General features: G+C 52.2%; 6 protein-coding genes across 6 annotated transcripts; 2 read left to right on the forward strand and 4 right to left on the reverse strand.

Annotated features, from left to right (window-relative positions):
• Positions 1 to 931: 931 nt before the first annotated feature.
• Positions 932 to 4,413, forward strand: T069G_01351 (uncharacterized protein; the record flags this gene model as incomplete). Its single annotated transcript, XM_056168561.1, has 6 exons — positions 932 to 1,486; positions 1,549 to 1,667; positions 1,720 to 2,616; positions 2,688 to 2,909; positions 2,949 to 3,071; positions 3,135 to 4,413. The coding sequence occupies 6 exons, from the start codon at positions 932 to 934 to the stop codon at positions 4,411 to 4,413; spliced, it is 3,195 nt and encodes a 1,064-aa protein (XP_056033877.1).
• Positions 4,414 to 5,966: 1,553 nt separating this feature from the next.
• T069G_01352 (rhoGAP domain-containing protein) lies at positions 5,967 to 9,792 on the reverse strand (the record flags this gene model as incomplete). The annotated part of the gene is made up of 7 exons (XM_056168562.1): positions 5,967 to 6,113; positions 6,172 to 6,305; positions 6,382 to 8,169; positions 8,249 to 8,298; positions 8,347 to 9,415; positions 9,608 to 9,638; positions 9,712 to 9,792. The coding sequence occupies 7 exons, from the start codon at positions 9,790 to 9,792 to the stop codon at positions 5,967 to 5,969; spliced, it is 3,300 nt and encodes a 1,099-aa protein (XP_056033878.1).
• Positions 9,793 to 13,928: 4,136 nt separating this feature from the next.
• T069G_01353 (uncharacterized protein) lies at positions 13,929 to 14,658 on the reverse strand (the record flags this gene model as incomplete). The annotated part of the gene is made up of 2 exons (XM_056168563.1): positions 13,929 to 14,443; positions 14,544 to 14,658. The coding sequence occupies 2 exons, from the start codon at positions 14,656 to 14,658 to the stop codon at positions 13,929 to 13,931; spliced, it is 630 nt and encodes a 209-aa protein (XP_056033879.1).
• A 1,128-nt stretch (positions 14,659 to 15,786) lies between these two features.
• T069G_01354 (chromosome segregation during meiosis domain-containing protein) lies at positions 15,787 to 18,220 on the forward strand (the record flags this gene model as incomplete). The annotated part of the gene is made up of 3 exons (XM_056168564.1): positions 15,787 to 16,041; positions 16,109 to 17,942; positions 18,015 to 18,220. 3 exons carry the CDS (start codon positions 15,787 to 15,789, stop codon positions 18,218 to 18,220), a joined length of 2,295 nt encoding a protein of 764 aa, XP_056033880.1.
• Positions 18,221 to 18,960: 740 nt separating this feature from the next.
• Positions 18,961 to 19,512, reverse strand: T069G_01355 (uncharacterized protein; the record flags this gene model as incomplete). The annotated part of the gene is made up of 1 exon (XM_056168565.1): positions 18,961 to 19,512. The coding sequence occupies one exon, from the start codon at positions 19,510 to 19,512 to the stop codon at positions 18,961 to 18,963; it is 552 nt and encodes a 183-aa protein (XP_056033881.1).
• A 450-nt stretch (positions 19,513 to 19,962) lies between these two features.
• T069G_01356 (uncharacterized protein) lies at positions 19,963 to 20,559 on the reverse strand (the record flags this gene model as incomplete). The annotated part of the gene is made up of 2 exons (XM_056168566.1): positions 19,963 to 20,294; positions 20,361 to 20,559. 2 exons carry the CDS (start codon positions 20,557 to 20,559, stop codon positions 19,963 to 19,965), a joined length of 531 nt encoding a protein of 176 aa, XP_056033882.1.
• Between the last annotated feature and the right edge of the window lie 46 nt (positions 20,560 to 20,605).

Raw genomic sequence — 20,605 nt, forward strand, 5'->3', positions numbered from 1 at the left:
GCATCAGATCAGCTTATTCCTCGTCGTGTTCAACCTTGGAGCGGTAACGAAGTCGCGGGGCATCGCTGTAATAACCGTTCACGATGGCGGGGTAGGGGACCCTTGGCTTGGGCCTTCTAGGGGTTCTGGGGCTAATCTGGTGCCCAAGCCACGGCCCTGACGCTCTCCCAGGGCTCCGAGGTATCCGGGACTTGTGGCTCTCAGGGGCTTCGTGTTGGTGTATCCGCTGGCAGCCCCCTGGAGGAGTCACTGGAACCACTAAACAGCCCTCATCTAAGCTCCCTGCCAAGTACCCTCTACACGCAAAATCAGCCCCTCTTCCCCCTCCAGGGGCGGCTGCTCACTTGCTCAATTGCGCGCACAGACCAGCAGAAGCCCCAAGCTCCCACCAGCGCTAAGCCACACGTGGCGCACTGGCGACCGGGGCAACAAGCATGGTCACGTCACGCCGCAAAAACTCCCTCCTGATTATTTTCTTTCTTTGTTTGGGCTTGAAATGAGCCGGACAAAAACACAACACAACTCCACACACACTCACACTTACCACACATCAACACACGCGCCCGCGCCCACTAAGTAGACGGCGATAAGGGCAAAAAATCAACAGCAAAGGGGGGAAAAGAGAGAAAAAAAGAGAAAAAGAAAGAGGCAAAAGGAATAGCAAATTACTAATTCATTTGCGCTGCCCCTCCAAATGCCAGCTTCATTCCAACGATACCCGCGCATACACAGTCTGAGACCTTAAAGCGAGAGAAAACAAGGAGAAAAGATAAGGAGATCGGGGAGGGGAAATTCTCTGCTGAGACGCAAAGAACAACCCGCTTATTGCTGTGAGTGATAGAAGAACATCATCAGGAGTTTGCGCTGGCTCTGTTCACTCTTTTGCGACAGGCCAGTTTGTCGCAAAACTGACTCGCTACTTTTCGCACACATGGCTTCTTCTACTCTGTGCAACAGAAAGGTTCTGACAAAGGCGCAGACTGTCCAGCAGCAGATTCGGTCTGCCACCGGATCCATGGCCGATACAAAGCTCACCGACGACCAGGTCAACAACCTGACGACCGTCCTGCGAAACGACAACACCCACTTCGATGTCAAAGTACAGTATGTGAACACCATCAAGACCGGCATTAAGCAGCACAACGTCCCCGAGACGTGCATCCCCCAGCTCTTTGAGGGCCTCCGCAGCGCCTCCAGCTCCCAACATGTCGCGTTGGCCACGGCCGGCTTCACGGCCCTCAATCATCTCTTTACGCGCATGTCGCGCCAGGAGCCCAAGTATCTGGCCAAAGAGGCAGCTCGGACACTCCCTCTCGTCATAGAGAAGTTGGGGGATTCAAAGGATAAGCCTCGCGCATTGGCAATGCAGAGTCTAAACACATTGTACGCCGTTGCCCCCGCCGACGTAGAGCGCTCGATTCGAAACATGGCCATGGGTAGCAAGAATCCGAGGGCCAAGGAGGCGTCTATGCAGTGGCTTTTGGAGGTAAGTCTATCGGCCCTCTCAGCGTGCGCATGAGCTAGGCCAAGACTGATATTGCTCTCTAGACTCATCAACAGCACGGTTTGCCGTTTCGAGGTTATGTCCCAAATCTGATGGAGCTTCTGGAAGATGCGGACGGAATGGTCAGAGATATGGCTAAAAACACCGTTATCGAGCTCTTTAAGTGAGATTCATCTTCCAACCCCTTTTACCATATTGACTAACCCAATGACCAGGAATGCTCCCGGTGCCGCCAAATCCGACTTGAAACGACAATTGAAAAACTTCAAAGTCCGCCCTGCCATCGAACAAGCCATCGTCAAGGCCCTCGCTCCCACCGGCCCTCGCTCAGAAACTCCGTCTGATGCCGCACCTGCTCCTCCTCGACCTGCCCTGTCAGCGCCCTCGTCCTTTGCCGTAAGCGACCGACCCGTAACGCCCATGGAGATTCCAGCCGAAGCCGTCGAGCCGCAATATGTCAACACCCATCGCGAATTGGACGACATCATTAAGGAGATGGCCCCCCATTTTGAAGGAAAGGAATCTGAACACAATTGGATGAAGAGAGAGAAGGGCATCGTGACATTACGGAGGCTGGTGGCTGGCAACGGCCCGGCAGACTTTTTGGACACTTTCATGCCTGGGCTCAAGGCGCTGCTAGATGGTATCATCAAGGCCGTCAACTCACTGCGAACAAGCTTGTCGAAAGAGGGCTGCAGTTTGGTTCAAGAGATGGCTGTCGCATTTGGGCCCGCCATGGACCCCTTGGTTGAGCTTCTCATGCAAACGTTTATGAAACTGGCTGCCAATACCAAGAAAATTAGCTCCCAGATGGCCAATGCTGCCATTGACGCCATTGTGAGCAAGGTCACATACACTCCACGTATCATGCAGCACATTTGGGGCGCAATTCAAGACAAGAATGTACAGCCTCGAACCTATGCGTCTGGATGGCTGTTGACAATACTGAGGAAGGAGGCTCATCACAAAAGCCACGTTGAACATACCGGAGGCGTCGAACTGATGGAGAAATGTATCAAAAAGGCCCTGGGTGACGCCAATCCTGGTGTCAGAGAAAAGATGAGGGCATTCTATTGGGCCTTCTATGCTGTATGGCCAGCGAGAGCTGATGCGTAAGTCTCGTCTTAACAAAAAATCTTGGGATACGGAAGAAATTCAGACTAACAAGCATAACAAATTACAGAATCATGGCAGACCTGGATACCACCGCCCAGAAGCTACTCATCAAGGATCCAAACAACCCCAACCCTGGAAGGAAAGTAGAGGCACCAGCCGCCGCCGCCAGGCCCGGTGCAGGATTCTCAAGAAGCACCACCGCGGTCGGTAGCAAACCGAGTCTGCGGGAAACCATGATGGCCCAGAAGAAAGCTACACTAGCTACGAAGAACCTTCCAAGCCGGCCTGGGTCCGCCATGTCTACGTTTACCCCATCCTCGGCTCATAGTTCCAGCACGCAACTTCACACAACTGCCTCGAAACCACTGGCCCGGCATAGGACTGAGACTAACACGATATCAGTCAACGCTAGCGGCATGTCGGTAGCTCCTATGAGGCCAGTCAAGAGACGGCCAGATGTTGCTCGTCCTGCAACAGCAGGCCCTTACTCTGTTCGAGATCAACCTTCGTCCAGGGAAGCCCATAGCCCAGAAAATGATCAGCCCAAATATACGTCATCGTCATCGTCGAGGCCTGGGGGAGCTACTACACCAAAAAGGCCATCTTCAAGGACTCATATATCTCATGCAAGCGAGTCGGGCATGATATCGCCAACCAATATCCGACCGACTGGCATACCATCACCGCGAGGTAGCCCGGCTAGGCTCAGGCACTCCCAAACCATGATGAGCCCAACAAGAGCAACCGACGATCTCACACTAGTGGTGCCAACGCTTTCTAGTATACAGTCGGCTTCACCTAGATTAGAGTCGTTGGGTGCCTCACCATCTCCTCTTCTCCCCGGCGAAACCTCTACATCACCTCGGAACGAGCCATCTTCTCGAACGCTGAAGGTATATGAAGACCCTTTCACCGAGGACCAGCCAACGCCAACGGCGTCCCTTCATACTGGACCTGTCTTGGAAGAGAGGGCAATCAATGAAGATGCGGCAAACATTCAGAGACCTTCGCAGCCGCCTGTTTCAGATGATTCCGAATCCCAAGATAAGAATGGACAAAACGCTCGCCTCTTGGATAGCGGTATAACGAAGATCAAGGCCAAGAGTCTAGAGGTGCACGGCTTCCGAAAATTACAGTCTCTGATCCGTGACAGCAGGACCGTCTTCACTGATCAGCGGTTCGAGGCCCTGCTGATCGGCCTGTTCCAGTACCTGGAAGATCCCCTGCCAGATCTCTCCGCAGACAAGGCTCAGGACGTCAAGGCCCAGATCCTGACAACTATCAAGGTGCTTCTGAAAAAGGAGCGGAGAAACTTCCAGCCCCACGTATCAAGGGGCCTTGAGTCTCTTCTCCAGACGCGTGGCGGCTACGATACCCGAGCACACGTAGTGAGCGGCCTGGAGCTTCTGGCCGATGAACTCGTCACTCTCGGCAATGGCTCCGAAACGGCCGTCGTGCTGACCAAACGTCTGCAGTCGTGCAGCGATACCACCACCGAAGGCTGCCGTACCCTTAGCATGGGCCTTCACGTTCTCAAGGAGATGCTTGACAAGCGACCCGAGTATGTGCCCACCCACAAGGAGCTCCTGCAACTCACTAGTATGGCGGGCCGGTGCCTCGAATCGGCTGATTCGGGCGTTCGCATGGATGCCGTCAAGTTTTGCGTTGCTCTGCACGCTCGTGTCGGCGAGGCGGCGTTCTGGGAGGCCATGGCTGGCATCAAGGACGATCCCAAGAGCTTGATCACGTATTACATTGTCAAGAAGCAGCGTGAAGATAGCATTGCCGCATAAGCTTTTGCACTTTTATTTCTCGCTTGATCTTTTTCTTACTTTTATTTTTCTTCCGGCTGTTCCTAGTTCACGAGTTTGCAATCACGAAGTCTAGAGATGAGGCGTGGCGTCTGGAGAATCTGACAGCGAGGAGTAAAGAAAAAGTGTCATCTTTATGGGAGAGGCGTCAGGCGGATTGTTCTTGAAGAAAAATTCTCGCTCTGTCTTCGAAACGTGACTTTTGCATACATGGAAATGCGGCGGATGTCTTTGTGTGTGTGTGGTGGAATAGATGGAAAATAGGAGGAGGGATAAAAAGTGAAGGCTTGATTTCTTCTTCTCATTTCTCTTGTTCTTTTCTTCTTTTCGCTTTTTCTCACTTGGTCTTGTTATATTCCCGTTGTAAACCAAAACACCCCCTTTTCTGCTTCTTTGAGACAAAAACTTGCCTCCTCTCCCCCTTTGTTGGCCTTTTCATATTTTTTCTTATTTCGACTTGTTCACTTCTTTTTTTTTTCCTGTGAAAAAAGGCCCCCCTTTGTTTGGACGGCCCCTGGTGGTTCCGCATCAAGTTCCAAAGTACATGTAGTTATTGTTACACCATTTTGTTAAGTTAGGCAGGCAGGCACCGCGATTATCAGTTAGGCTTTTTTGTAATTTTGGAAATTTATATTCTCACAATTTTATGTTTACTTCGTGATACGGCATGGTGGTGTGTTATTCACATGTATCAAGCAGGTAATATGATACTAGAAGTTGAGTCAAGAAGCAAGGGGCAAATCAAGTACAAAGAAATTCATTAAACTTTCATATTTTCTTTTCTCTCACTCCTTCATCATGCTAATCAAATCAGTTAAGCATCATCACTCAACCATTTCAATCATTTCATGCCCGCCTGCCTTGCTCAGTCCAAATATAAATCGTAGCTATATAATGATAAAGGGGGTGTATGAAAGAGAACAAACAGCAACGAAAAGGCCATCCATTCCTAGACAGCTCCTCTCCTCTGTTTCTCTTTCGCGTCAAACTCCTCTTCAACGATGCTGACAAAATGCGGCCAAAACAAGATTCGAAAAAAAAAAATAAAAAAAAAAAGTCATGAGCTGAAGCATTTAGAAAGAGAAAATAAAAACCAAGCATCAGCTTCTGTCATCAAGCCATACGAAGCCAGCTCGAATGAAAAACAGTTGAGATACATCAGACTTCATACCGCCCAGGAAAAACAAACAAGTTCAACATGGGGCGGGTTAAACACAAAACAACATTACCATCGAGCAGTGTGTGGGGGAAAGGTGAAAATTGGTTGAAGAGAGAGATGGTAGTCTCCTCTTCAACTGCAATCTCGGTCTTGATCAAAGCCAATAGAAAAAAAGCCGACATTACTTTTATGGCCAAGCACAAAACGCCGTAAACATCGTCTCGCTAAAAACCGACAAACCCAAAAGCAAGGGGATCGAATCATGACGAGAAAAAAACCGCCCAGAGGCTGTAGGCTCACAACAGCGAGCCAACAAAGCCTCCATCATAACCAAACAACATGAAAAAGGCCATTGTCAAGTGCATGTATGGGATGCTTATTCATCCTGGAAGATTCTGTGAGTGTTTTCAATGACAAACTGAACGGCAAGGTTCTTGTTGTGCATATCAGTCATTTCACGCTCAATGCTGAGATCTCGCATAATGGTTGGAGCAAACACGACGGCCAAGTTCTTGGGCGACATCTGATACGTAGGTTAGAGCAAAACAGATGATGAAATGTACAGGGGAAACAAGACTAACCAAGTTCTCAGGCTCTCTAATTGCCACACGATGAAGGTGGAACATGAGGAACTCTAGACAGTCCCGGTGGGCCTGGGGCATTGAAGTAAAAACCTTGTGCAGATGAGAGCACCGTTCGGCCTCGTCGGTAATAGCTATGGGTTAAAAGGTTAGAATACGCAATTGGAAAATGGTGTACGGTTACAAAAGAACAAGATGAATAAAACTCACCATTGGACTCCAGGACTTTCTCATAGACATCAAACGTTAGGAGGGGGTTGGGCAGCTTTCGGAAGTACTGCTTCAGGACACTCGTGACGGCAGTGATGTCCATGTCAGGGTCTGAAATGTCATAGTCTTCGTCCTTGTCGAAGCCATCCTTGATTTGGTTGATTTGGGAGTTACCGCCAGTCTTTCGGTAGATACCCTCCTGGTCCATGCCTCTCAGCTCAACCTCTTCGATGCATCGCGTCACCACACTAGGGATCTGGCGATGCTCGTAATCGCATCTCTCTGTAAGTTCGGATCCGAACAGAGTCGATGCAGGCTCTGGAGCTGCTTGCGCCACCACAATGTTGGCCTGGGTAGCTGGTCCGCCCTTGGCAGCTGCGTTCTTTTTGCCAAAGAAGCCAAACTGTTGTTGGTGCTGTCGTCCAGCTGGAGGGTTAGCCGACGCCGGGTTGGCGGACTCTCCTTGGGCCACAGTCATGTTGTATGGCAGGCCAATGCTGTCACCAGCCAAGCCTTGCTGCTGCATTCTCTCGCGATCGTTCTGGAAAGCAACGACAGCACGCCCGACACCCTTTGTGATGTTCTGTGCCATTGTCTTGGAGCCCTTCTTCCAGTTGAATTTCTTGACTTGGCCTTTTCTGACATGAACCACAGTAGGCCCGTGCTCAACAATGGTTGGATCCTCGTCAGCGATAAGGGTAGTGCCAGTAGTAACGCTTGCACTGTCGAGGTTGATGGATGAAGCGCCCTTGTGCTGACCGTAGATGCCCAAGCCGTTCGACTTGCCATCTCCAATCTGGGACTTGAAGCGTTCCTGGATCTGGTGCGTGAGATCGTTGTTCATGTCTGTAAGCTGGGCGTTCTTGGAGGCCAGCTGCTCAAACTCCATGAGGGCACGGTCCCGGTCCGTCACAGCCTGGTTCTTTTCTTCAAGAAGCTGATCACGCTCCTCGTGCAGGCGTTCGAGTTCCTCGGTAAAGGACTGCTTGACCTTTTCGAGCTTTTCAACGAACTCCTTGATGGCGGATTCCTCCAACTCTTGGACATTAAGAGGAGCCTGTGTCTCCTTTGCCCGCTCAACATATCCAGCCAGGACCTCAAGCTGTCGAATCATAATCTCAGTCTGGGTGTCCAGTACGGAAACGGTCTTTCTCTTTTCAATGAGCTTCTGGTTAATGTTCAGCAGATCCTTCTCGGCGCCAAACTGCCTCTCCAACTCGGCCACTCGCATTTCAGAAGACCTAAGCTGTTGCTTGAGCACGGTGGCGTTATCTGGAGATGTGAGCGAAGCAGGGCTGCCACCTTCCTGGCCGTTTGCATCGTCCGTCTTGGGCCAGCGAGGCGAAATAGCACCACGCGTCGTCTCGCTAATGCTTCGGGTGTGGGAGCCTCGAGAGGCAGCATGGTTTTGGCTGGATTCAACGCTGCTGGTACGGCCGTGGCGGACAGCGTTGGAGACACGCCTAAGGATAGATGATGAGCCCTCATCAGAGCCAAGGATCCTGACCATGTCCTCTTCCATTGTGAAATCTGCGCCGCTGCTCCACCTAGGAAGCTTCGGCGAAGTGGGTGAGGCGTGAGAACCCTTGGCTGCAGGTGTGCCCTCCTTGGGCGGAGTTTGTGCCTGGCTACTTGGGGGCACAGGAGCCGCTCTGGGCTGCATGTAGGTGTCAGTCAAGGGCTTGTCAGCTGCGCCAGACCGAGAGGGAGGGCTCTGGCGTGGGGTCGAGACGTTGGCATCTTCAGAAGTGGAAGATTTGCCCTGCGCGGCACTTGGGCTGCCATTGACTGAATAGAGTTGTTAGTGAAACGAACGTGAATTTATTGCGTGGCGGATATAAAGGGGGGTGGAGGGGGAGGGTAATACCAGGACGGGTAGGTGCCGACGGAACCTCCTTTCGCGGAATGCTCTTGACACTGTCAGAGCGTGGTCCAATCTTTGGAGCAGAATCAGCTTCGTCTTGCGCTTTGGAATCGTAGGAGCTTCGCGATCCGGGAGTATTGTCCATGGCCTTTCGTGAATCAGGCTGCGAGGTGCTGTCCTTGCGTGGAGTACTGGTGCCAGTTCGACTGGGGGTTTCCTGTTGCTGAGGGACAGATTGCGAGCTGTCAGTCCGCGATTCTGTAGGTCTTCTCTTCCTCGGGGCCTCATCAGCGGATGCCTTGGCCGGGTCCGACTTGGAAGTGGAACGAGACGAAGACTTGGTCTGCGAAGGGTCAGGAGCTGCGGCGGCGCCCAGGAAGGCAATGTGGGTAGCGGAAGAGTGCGAGTCGGCGCGCTTGTCATTCATGGTCGGTCGGATGTGGTCCTTGTCCTTCTTCTTCTCACTAGTACTCTCCTTCTGGGCACCATTGGGCGATGGGCTCGTATCAAGAGCCACAGATATCAAGAAGCCGTCACCACCATCACCGTTGTTGGAAGTGATGGTCGAGTTGCGGTTTCTGCGATATGTAGTTGAAGGAAGGTTGAGGCCGTCCTTGGTCGCATCAGCGGCTGCACGCTCCGGAGAGCGCGAGGCCTTGGAACCGCCCCTAGACGACGACTCGTTGTGTCGATGGCCAGTGCGAGGCCGAGGAGACAACTCCGTGGGCCCATCGGGGTCGACGCGGTCATCGGAGAAGGCGTTGTTCGGAATCGCACCGGGTGGGAGGGCCGGAAGAGACTTTTCCGGCACCGTGGGTGCTTGTTCTTTCTCTCGAGCTTTTGCTGCTGCGGCTGCTTTGGATTTCTTTCTTCTCCTAGCCATCAAAGTCTCATAGCAGTCCATGCAGAAAATGCCCTGAGACGTCCTCGCATAACGCAGGTTTTCGATCTTACGCTTGCAGTTTCGGCAACGGAAACATGTCGAGCAGAAGGCCTGGTCGCCTGTCAGGATGGCCAGGTCCTCGATTTTGTTGCCACACGCAGTGCAGCTGTATGTGCAGTTGTTGCAGATGAGGGAGCCATCGCCGAGCAGGAGAAGGTTGGCATCGGAGTCGAGGAGAGAACCGCACGAGGTGCAACGGAAGCAGTCGAGATGCCATCGGTTGCCGGCTAGCAAGTCATTATGTTAGTACGTAGACACTCTCACACACGCTGAAGAAGAAAGGATCCATTCAACGTAGGGTCATGTCACAAGTTGCGTGGCGGTCAAGAAACAACGGGGTCCCGTCGAGGCTGCACCGCGGTCTCCAGCAACTTTGAAACAGCTTTTCCCTCTTCCCAGGACAGAGCAATAAAACTTACCCAACTCAAAAGCTTTGCCTTCTTCTAGTATCTAAAGTGCGAGCACCGTTAGTCGAAGCCATAAGTCAGGGAGCATGTCCCGCAGCGCGGGTAGCATTACAAACCTCACCACAGCCCTTACAGGGGAACGCATCGTCGGCCTCCATCGGCGTCTCCAAATACTCGTCCACGATAGCGGAAGCCATGATGGGCTAGAGGGTAAACAGAGAGGGACGAGAGGGGGAGAATGGCGCAGCCCAGAATATGTCGGGGCGGCGTTATATATGTATATATATACAGGTCGAGTTTGTATATGTGCGCGAGCTCGCAGGCTGTGCGGTGTCCGACGTCTCGTCAGCAAAACGTCGAGGGCCGGAGTGTTGGAGGCGGGCAGGTTTGACGGCTACGGGCTGAGTAGGACAGGCATCGATGGCGATACACAGGAAGCAATCTGGTCCAGCCCAGTCTGTTGTCTCGTCGTCTCGTCGTGGCCAGAGCAGAGCAGAGGGGAGGCGTCTTTGGCGCAAGCTCTCGCAGCAAATCGCGGACGGCTGGCTGGGGCCGGTGCTACACAGAGCAATGCAGTCGTTGCTGCAAGACAAGGGATCAAGGCACCAGCGGGACAGCGAGCGTCCAAAGGCGTTGCGTCTAGCTGTAGCAGAGCTGAGCAGAGCAAAAGAAGGGTTCGAGAAGAAGAGCGGCGGAGGAGAGGCGGCGAGATGGAGAGAAGATGCTCCAGTCCAGGATGGCCACGGGGAGGGGATGTGCTGGCCGCCTGTACTCGTAGAAGCAGGTACCAGGGACTGCCACGCCAAAAGGACCCCCCCAAAAATAATGGAGGACCCCCCGTAGAGCAATCCCCAGTGAGGGTTAGAGGATTAGAGGACCCCCCTCCCCCCCATGGTCCCCTAAAACAGGTACGGAACAGGTACATTGTCCAGCACTGACAGGGTGTTACAAGTTTGCGCCATTGCTTGTTAAGATGGGAAGTACATGTACCTAAAATTAGACGGTGCAGATTCATGACCAAAAGGCTCTTTAGCACATGATTAGCGTCAAGCCACGCAAATCAGCATGCGCGTGATGGTGAAGGGAAGTGTGATGAAGATTTGCGATGATGCGTGGTGATTGGCCGGGCAGTGAGATTGATTGTGTTTGCTGCTCGGGATTGACTTTTGCTGTAGATGCAGTTATTACATGTGCGTGCTTCTATTGACGACGGCAACCACATGCCGATTGTTTGGAATGTATGGGATTGCCTGTACCTGCTTGAGCTGAGAACCATCCATTGGTCCCAACAGGTACAGGTACATGGCCCGATATCCAGCATCTGCATGCGAGTGGTTCCCCCTGTGCCCACCAAGACTCGACCGCCCAACATCCTCAGCCACCTCATAGGCTGGCAGCTGTACTTGGCATCAGCGAAAAAACTTCAAATTAGATCAAGGCAATGCTGGACAGAAGCAATAAGGAGTTTGTCGCACTACGGAGTATCTTTTGGGTGCATCGAAGTCTTCAATTCGTAATCACTGTGGGATGGACTTTGTTGCCTTGGTACTGGTACCTGTACCTGGCAGGAGGCAGGGCGCAGCTTGTCCAACTGCAGAAGTCAAGGCAAGGTCAGGGGCTGCTCTTCAGGAACATGAGCAGCAACCCAATGATTGTATATGTCCACACTCGTACTCGTGCCTGAACATCCACAAGGGAGGCGGGCTGCTGCTCCCTATTTTTCCTTCTCCGTCGATTTATTACCTCGCCTCAATCATGTATCGTGGAGGGCCGGGATCCGGCTGAAACATGAAACTTAAACTGTGCAGCTCCATGGGGCAGCACGTTGCAAACAAGGCCATCAATCCATCTCACATGGCCTGGAGAACACGCTTCTGGGCAATTACTAAAGCACTACTCCGTACAGTTAGAGGCAATTCGCCGTTCCACGTACATGGATCTCACTTTTAGATACGAGTATGCACCAAGACACGGTACTTGTCGACTTCAGATGGACAAGTTCCTGCCAAGGTACCAACAGAGGTACGAGTACACAGACCTAAAATGAAGGGAGCTTGTTAGTCTCTCTTAGAGCAATTCAACGCTGCTTGAAGATGTAGCCGCTTAACCGCCTCCAAACGCTGTTTCGCGGTCGCCAAGCCACTGTTGGCCGTGAATCCTAAACTGCAGCGGGTGTAGCGGCCTGCCTTGGCGCTGTCTGAGGGATCGACCGCCTCGCACGATTTGCTCTGTTCAGTCGATGCCGCTCGAACAATGCTGAAACCAATTCGGCCTTGAGAGTTTTGCCGATGGATTTGATGTTGTGTACTATATGGAGTACGTGTACTATATGGAGTACGTGTACATGTACATGCGAATACTTGAACGTGCAATCATTCTGCCAAATTGACGTGTTACAGGAAAGACTGTGGCTCTCCTTTATTCAGCTGAGCCAACCTGCTTGTGCGAGCATCCATCAAATAATTTGATTGTATCAATTCTAATCTGCGTAGCACGTATTTCCACATCTGCAGCGGAACATCCGTCGACAAACGGGTCCAGAGGTAACCTGCAAGTTTTTGAAGGATGGTAGCACGAAGACTTTTCCAACAACAGTCGCACACTGCCTAACCAGGACTGACTGACTTGATACATTACATGTAGCTTCATCCTCCTCCAAATCGTCCAGGGGGGCCTTCGAAACTTGCCTCTTTTGTCTCTACACACATGTGTCCAGTCTTTATCTCTACGTACCTACTCGTACATACGATCCATACTCCGAGTAGTATGTGAGACTAACAGGACCAGGGGGGATCCCACCGCCAAAACAAGCCGTGGGGATATGGCTCGAATGATTCCACACATCACACGCCTCTTGACTCGGGAGTGATAATTGTGCCATGCGAACCCATTTCATCGTTGCAATCCAGCCCTTGCCCGTTTCATCTCTGCCGGCGACTTTTCTTTCTTGTTCTTTTTTTTCCCTTGCCCAATAACTTGTCTTGATAACGCCACATTCCAGCCTTCAGCCTTCAAACCACCACACATTCCTTAGTCATCATCCCGCGTGTGTTTCACGGCATGACTTTGAACCCCTTCTCTCCACTAGGGCCGTGTTTCACCTTGATTGGGCTTTTCCAGCTCCTAGGACGAAACAGGACGGGACGGCTCTTATTTGCCTCTTTTCCTAGCAAACGGCCTTTAATAATCCAAGGTGAGGTGATGAGAATTTGGGGCGGGCGTTGGTTGCTTCGGACGAAATGCATTTGACGTCTCATGGCATTGAAATGAGCACCCGGCTGTTCCGCGTCGAATGACATACTCATTAAACACAGCACTAGACTTCTCCTTCTTACGAGTATACTTCATCTCTCCGTGGAGATGGTGGCTTTCCTTCAATTTACTTGCTTCAAATGCAGTACCAACCAACCAACATACGTGTAATAGACCGAGTAAATGCACCGAGTAACAGCCTTTTTAGTACATGTAGCTTCAATCCATCCAGCAATCCTCCATTTACTCGTCACACTCGCTTTTACAACCCAAAGATGGCAGTCTTTTCCGCCAGACAAGACGAACCCAACAAGGCGCCTCATGTAAATGGAAAATCCCCATCAATTGGCCGAGCCAGCTTCCCGATCTGTACCTTGTCGCAGCCCACGTCTACCATCACAACCTTGCCCAGTCTTTTTGCTGTAACATTATCAGTCAAATGCCGCCTCAGGCTTCATCAAGCCTTTTCAAACTTTTCTACACTGCCCTAAACGCCCAGCTGAACAAAGCAAAATGTACAAACTCTAGCAGGGGTTCCAAGTATCACAGCCCGCTCATTGTCTCAGCCCACCCAGGCATAGAGATACAGACAACGTGAGCCAAAGCTTTCCAGCAGACGTGTGAGGCTCACCCATGACATGTACCCGACCCTTGTCGAGCTGTCGATCTGCCGTCAGAGCCCTGCTGTGCTTCTTATGCCTATTGCATATCCTACAAGGTAGTATGGAGTAGTTGTTGTGATTAATAGATTGTGCCTCTACTAGGCAGGCAACTGTGTGTCTCGCTCTACCCGGTGTTTCAATTGAATTGATCAATATTGGTGTTTGTTATACCGTGTTTTCTCTCATCTCTCTCTTTCCTTGCGCCTCCTTACTTGAGCTGATGAAATTGATCTGCAATTTTCACAATTTGGGTCTTTGTAAAGGGTGCTATGCAATTCCGTGTCTGCTTTACCCGCTCGGCTTGATATCAAAAGTCTTCATTCCTTTGCTCCATTATTATCGTAGGGTGCAATCGCAAAATCTGATATGCCAAAGGTATCGTAACAAAACATGAACAATGCAAAACTCCGAGATGCCACTCATTTCTGAGCAACAAGCCTCTTGACCTTTTCCAACAACAATGAACTCTCCCTGCCCAGCTTTTTCTTGCCGTCCTTGTCCCTCGTCTTGGCCATGGCCTTTTTGAATCTCTCCCGCTCAGCCTGTTTCTGTGCTCGCTCTTCCATTCGTCGCTCATACTCTTTTCTCTTGGCATCGGCCTCTTGACGGCGATCCGCAGCCTTCTTCAGCTGCTTCTCGTAGTAGCCTGGGCGCCGAGTCCTCCGCCTCTGGCCGTCGCTGGGACCAGACGCCTCAGCTCCCACCTGTGCCATGTCTTCATCCTTAATCATGAGCTGCCTTGTGGGATGCATCTTTTCTCCTTCCTCTTCATTGCCCTCCTGGGCGTCGCCTTGTGCTGAGTTCACCTCATCCTTGCCATCATCCTCATCATCACCGTGACTGGGCCGGGCTTTGGCTTCCTCTGCAGCCTTAATCTTGGCGTACTCCTTCTTGACCTTGGCTCTGTGAATTAAATCACGCTTCTTCTGATCGACTACATTCAAGACAATTGTGTAAGTTTCATTCTTTGAGCTCAGGACACAGCCATGTGAAGTGAGATGAAAAAATCTGTAGGGAAAAAATTTGAACGTTACCTTTACGGCGCCATGGCCCGTCTGGCAGATTCTCGGGTCCGACTCTGAAGCCGTGTTTCTTCTTTGGGGCTTCTGACGTGGTGCCTGCGCCCTCAGATGCTCCTTTGGGGGCCATTAGGCTTGTCAAGACGAATCAATATCGTCTTTGCCTCGTTTTTTCTTATGCCCTGTAACTGCTTTTGGAGCAAAAGTGAGTATGCCGGTGAGGCGCGAGGTGAGAGCAGGCCGCTAGCCCTTTTGGTGCTGGGCAGTGGGGTGAGCGCGAGTGTAGCGCCATAATCGGGAGCCCCTCACAGGTGAGCACTGAAGGACACGCCGGAACAGCGCACCATCTCGCTATTCCAGCGGCACTGCCGGCAGGTGGGGTGCTGTAGCCCGCTGTACATGCGAGTACAGTAGGCGAGTACAAGCTGAGAGCTGCGTGCGCCTTTGCTGGGCCAAGTACCTGATCAACAGATGGAAGCGGAGCCAGATGCAAGTCATGCGACGACATTCATGGTGAGACAGAAGGGCGTGTTAAAGAACATTTATGAATTTCATTTTCAAGTATTCGTGATTTTAGCTGGAACAGGACCTATGATGCAGCTACATTCCCACGGCTCATCATCGTCATTGAGAGGCCTAATAAAGGCATCAATGCTATCAAACATTAGGCCGTGCTCAATATCATCCTTCTCAAATCCATGAGGTGCCAATGCACCTTATCTTAGGCGCATGCCCTATGGCCTGTAAATGATCCCCAAACTCCACTAACGTGCGCTATCCGGCGTCCCGCTATCGGCATTTCACGGGGCCCTTTGGGCTCCGACGTAATGTTTGCGTGATTCACCGCCCAACGACACCCCGGCAGTATGTAGACTACTTGAGTAAACACAAGAAACTTTGTTCCCTTGTCCATCCAAGCTGAAGCATTTCTACTCGCCCCCAACCGAAAGCAACGCTGCCCTCGTCTACCTGCAGCGACCCTTGCTACAGACGTGCAGCAACCGAAGCAAGACACCCCCGTAGCTCAGCTTTTCCGCCGGCATCTTCCCTACCTAGCACGAGAACATCAGCGAACGTCCCGCTTGGATGAACAGCCCGGCCAGTAGATCGATTCCGATGGTGACGTTTCCGGCTGCGGCTGCGTCCATCATCCCGGCGGCAGAGATTTTCAATACTCATGCTTTCTTTTTCTCATGATACGGTAATTTCCAGCTGCTTTGGAGCTGCTGCGGAACCACCGCCATAAAATCGGCCGCAAATGCCCATCTTCCAGGACGACATTCATCATGAATCGCCGGCCTCTAGCCCTATCGCTATTGAGCCGGCACCCTCGAGGAGCCGTCGCTTGTCTGAGGAGAGTCTACGAACCGAACTTTGCGAAGGGCCGGTTCCCGATAGCCCTATGCATTCATCGACAACAAAGGGCGACGAGGAGAACAGGATATCGGATAGAGCCGAGCTGATAGAGAGGTTGAAACGGGGAGAGAGCCCAACTTGGGTCCCCAACCGACATGTAAGCCCAAGCATAGCGCATATCTCTAGAGGCTTTTCGTACTTCTTGCTAACCAAATCCTCTCCAGCTTGAGTCGATTCTTCAGCATGAAAACTCCCATAGCGCCCAGGAGCAAGGCAGAACCTCACCCGAGTCACCTAATCTCCTACCGCCAGCGCCGATTACACCAGACAAAACCAAGCTGCCAGAGTCGGCCGATGCGAGACTACGAGATGGGCTGAGCATCGAACGACCGAGATCAGCCTTTCATAGCGGCGATTTCACGAGCGACGTAACAGCATCTGAGAATGGGCAGCACAACGACCCGGGCAGGCCTGGTGCCCAAGGACGAATGACGACTGAGCATGCTTGGTTCGCAACCTCACCACCTAGACACTTTACGCCATTTCCCTACGGAGTAAGGGCCCATGGTAGGAGAACACATCCGCTGGATACAGATATCGCCGATGGCTTCAAGTCCGATACCTCTCCTCTATCAACATCATTGTCCAGCTTCGCGTATCAACCTCCGACTAGTCCCCTTGCCCAGTCTGAGACGAATGAAGATGTCGACTTCTCTACGCCTCCTGAATTCCCCTCTATGAAATACAAGTCAACGTGGCGACACCAGCTCAACTCAAATCATTCTTCGCCATTTCATCCTCCCTCCTCAAGGTCACGGCCACAGTCACGATTTCCGCCACGACGAGAGGGTGCTCTGCCATATCAAGCCCACCAGCCTCGCCGCTCTTTGACTTCTACCCCTACTTTCCCCCACAGTCACCACCACTTCTCCTCTCCTCAAACGCCAGCCTTGCTGCGCTCTCGACGACAATCCTTTGGCCCAGACACCTCGCCCATCCAGCACGCCTCCATGGTTGGTTCATACGAAGAGAGCATTCTGCGTGGCCGCATGTCAACAACACCATCAAAGCCATTTGAGTTTGTTGCCCAGATTGGCGTAATGGGAAAGGGCAACTGCAAATCCAGCCTCAGATGCCCGCGGCATGTAACTCTCCCCTTCCCCGCCGTCTACTATAGCTACGGTGGTGCTCCCCATGGGAGATCGCTCCTTGACGACGGCCCAAGCCCATACGTCGGCCAGATTGACTTGGAGAACGGACTTTCCAACCCCGAAGAGGAGTCGAGATCGCGAAGAAAGGCACAAAGCCGGTACAGTGACAGAAAGCAGCAGGCCAGCAGCGAAACAGCCGGGTTGAGTGTCCAAGAAACGGAGGCGGATCGAGAACGGCAAAAGGCTGCCAAGTCCAAGCGCCTACCGGCTTCTCCGAGAGCGCCCCCAGGAGGAAGCTATAGAATCCCTGAAACAGGGCAGATTCAAATCGTCATCAAAAACCCAAACAAGACAGCAGTCAAACTCTTTCTAGTGCCATATGACTTGACCGGCATGATGCCAGGAACCAAGACTTTTATCCGCCAGCGCAGTTATTCTGCTGGTCCCATAATTGATAATGTACCAAACATGTCCCAGGCGGACGGCGACCGCCCCATTCTCCGATATCTCGTTCACTTGCACATTTGCTCGCCCGCCAAGGGGCGCTTTTACCTGTACAAGAGCATTCGCATTGTTTTTGCAAACCGGGTGCCTGACGGCAAGGAGAAGCTGCGTAACGAAACAACGTTGCCCGAACCGCGCTTCTCTCCCTACAAGCCCATCCGTGTGATGAATCCTCCGCTTTCGACCTCCAGTGGCGCGGGAGCCATGTTGGCCAACGAAAAGGCCTTGCGGCGGCGCAGCCTGGGCATTTTCATGAGCGGCAACACGTCGAACTTTGATGGTATTGACGGCCTTGCATCTCCTGAGGAAATGCCAATGACGGCTCCGTCGCCCGGCTCTGATCGCGGCAGCGTCACTCCCATGGAATTAATCCCACTGCGTCTTCCGCAGCCAAACACCCCTGGTAATGAGAGCAATGGTGGTTCTGGTGGAGCCGTCGTGGAACATGCTTCACTCAATGGTTCGTCTTCTCTAGCCAACAGCCGCCCGTTCACCAAGGACTCGGGAGGCGTTGACACCTGGGGCCCATCGCAATACGAGAAGCTCAACAGGGGCGATGCCGGCTACGGAGGGAACGCTTTTAGCCGCTCTGCTTCTAGCAGCTCTCCTGGAAATGCTCCTGAGGGACTGCTCTCTCAGCGCCTGCGTGGCCTAGGCGTAAAGCCTCAGCAGACGGACTGAGCAATGAGACTTATCCGTCATTCTGCTTCCGTGCAAGATTGAACAGTGTCTTCGCGGTCATTTGCTTCAGAGCATGTACATCATATTCACCTACGTTCTATTTTCTTTTTTTTTTTTATCCTTTTTCGTCATGACATACCACACTCATCCCAGGTGATATTGGACGTTGGAACACTAGAAGACACAGGATTGAGTCCTGTTCAAAGCTCTTCTCGATTGGGCGGATTATATTTTTCGGCATAGATTACTTTTTACTGGTTCTTTTCCCCTCCTCATATTTTCGATGCAATTAGGTGAGTAGTTGTTATTTTGACGCTGCGCCCTCCATTCTGTGACTTTTCAAAAGCACGTGTACACTCAACTACCTTACACTTTTACTGTGCGCCTTAACCTACATGTATCAAGACATGGTGTTGGCTTCCCATTAATGCAGAAGATGAAAAGTATTTTTAAGCTTCAGTAGCTAAATATAATAAAAATCAATTCAGTTCTTTGGACAAAGCTGAAATTGGGTGTGTAAATAATTTGAACGTTCGTTCTCCTCTCGCAATACAGACAGCTGTAGCTCTATATTCCAATAAGCGGTCTTGGTGGGATACGCCCCGTTTACTGAATAACTGTCTTATATGAAGTCAACCTCTCTCAAAGCTATAAGACTGAACGTCAAACTCAAGCCTTTTGATTTAAGGGACAATGCCACGCTATGGCATACTCTTCAATACCACAGGCATTATCCGCAATCATGCTGCCGTCAAAATACCCCGTATGATGCCCGCTGTCCGCGGGTTTGCAAGTGCAACAACGTCTACAAAGTCCAAGCCGAAGCAGCATAACTCTTCCTCCTCCTCCTCCTCCTCCTCTTCTTCTTCCTCTCCGCTGGTGTCTCTGTCGCCGCAGCACTCTGACCTCGAGTCTTTCCTCGAGGACGCAAAACGACGGGGACTGGACGAGAAATCGCCCTTCTTCACGGGGACGCGGTACGAGTACCTCGTGTTAGAGCGTTTAGCACGATACGGCTTCTCGCTGCGCAGAATAGGCGGCGCATCAGATTTTGGCGTCGACTTAGTAGGCGAATGGACGGTACCATCATCAACAACCCCAGCAATCAAAGTCCTGGTGCAGTGTAAAGGCGGGATCCAGCGGGTAGGCCCGCACATGATCCGGGAGCTGGAAGGATCCTTCGCCGGGGCGCCGGCCGGGTGGAGGGGGCAAGGCGTGCTGGGGCTGCTTGTGGCGGAGAAGACTGCGACGAAGGGCATGAGGGATGCGCTGGGTAGGGCGGGGATGCCCATGGGGTATTTTTGTTGTGAGGGGGAGGATGGGGTTGTGAGGCAGATGCTTTGGAATCAGAGGGCGGAAGAGAGGGGGTTGGAGGGCGTTGATGTTGCATTGAGGAGGGGAGGGGGGAGGGATGTTGGTGAGGTTGTTCTTGTTAAGAATGGAGAGCCGTTGCCGTTTGTTTGAAGAGAGCTTCATGCTCACTCACTTGCTGTTGAAGCTGGAGGGTTTCACGAGCAGCATGGATCTTGACTCACACACGTTGAAGCCAGTCAGGTCAAGGCTACGCTGCCGCTGGCATGTCGAGTCCCCCCCTTTGCTTAGAATAGGGGAAAGTGAAAACCCCGTAGATGAAAGCAAACCCTCCGCTTGATTATAAGCATCAACATGTTACACCAACATCTCAAGAGACTACCCAAAACAAAAGGTTCATCCATAGTATTCCATACACAGCGAAAAAAAGATCAATCATCCCACACAGCCGCCTTCGCCTTCTCCGCCAACTCCTTCTGCCTCTCCTCCTCAGCCCTCTCCGCATCCCGCCTCTTCTTCTCCTGCTCCCTCACCGACCGCTGGTACGCCCTCTGCTCCTCCGTCTGCCGCGGCGCCTTGAGCCCCAACCCCGCCGCAATCATGCGCCTCGCCACGGCGTCCGTCTTCTCCGGCCTCTTCGCCGGCGTCCCGGCCCCGCTCCCCGACGCCGACGTCGCCATCGGGCTCTGGCTCTGACTCTGGCTTTGGCTCTGGCTGTGGCTCTGGCTGCCGAGAGACGCCCACTCATGAGGCGAGTCGTAGCCTAAAGGCGAGGCGGGTGTTGGCGGCGGGACGGCGGGCGTGGCGAGTGACGAGGGAGTTGATGTGCCTGCTTCTGCTTCCGCGTCCTTGTCTGTGGACTGGTCGTCTTCTTCTTCCTCGTCGGAAACGTCCTCGTCTTCCCATGAGTCTGCTACGGGCTTCTTGGCCTTTGCGGCCTTGCCTTTGGATGCCGCTTTTGCGGAGTCAATTGCGAGCTTTGAGATTGCGGACTCCATTTCGTCCTTGTCTTTTAGTACCGAGGCCATGATGAAATATGAGATGAGAGGTGATGAGATGAGAGTGATTTTGTTA

This window comes from Trichoderma breve, chromosome 1 (genome assembly GCF_028502605.1).
Source record: "Trichoderma breve strain T069 chromosome 1, whole genome shotgun sequence".
NCBI classification, from domain to species: domain Eukaryota; kingdom Fungi; phylum Ascomycota; class Sordariomycetes; order Hypocreales; family Hypocreaceae; genus Trichoderma; species Trichoderma breve.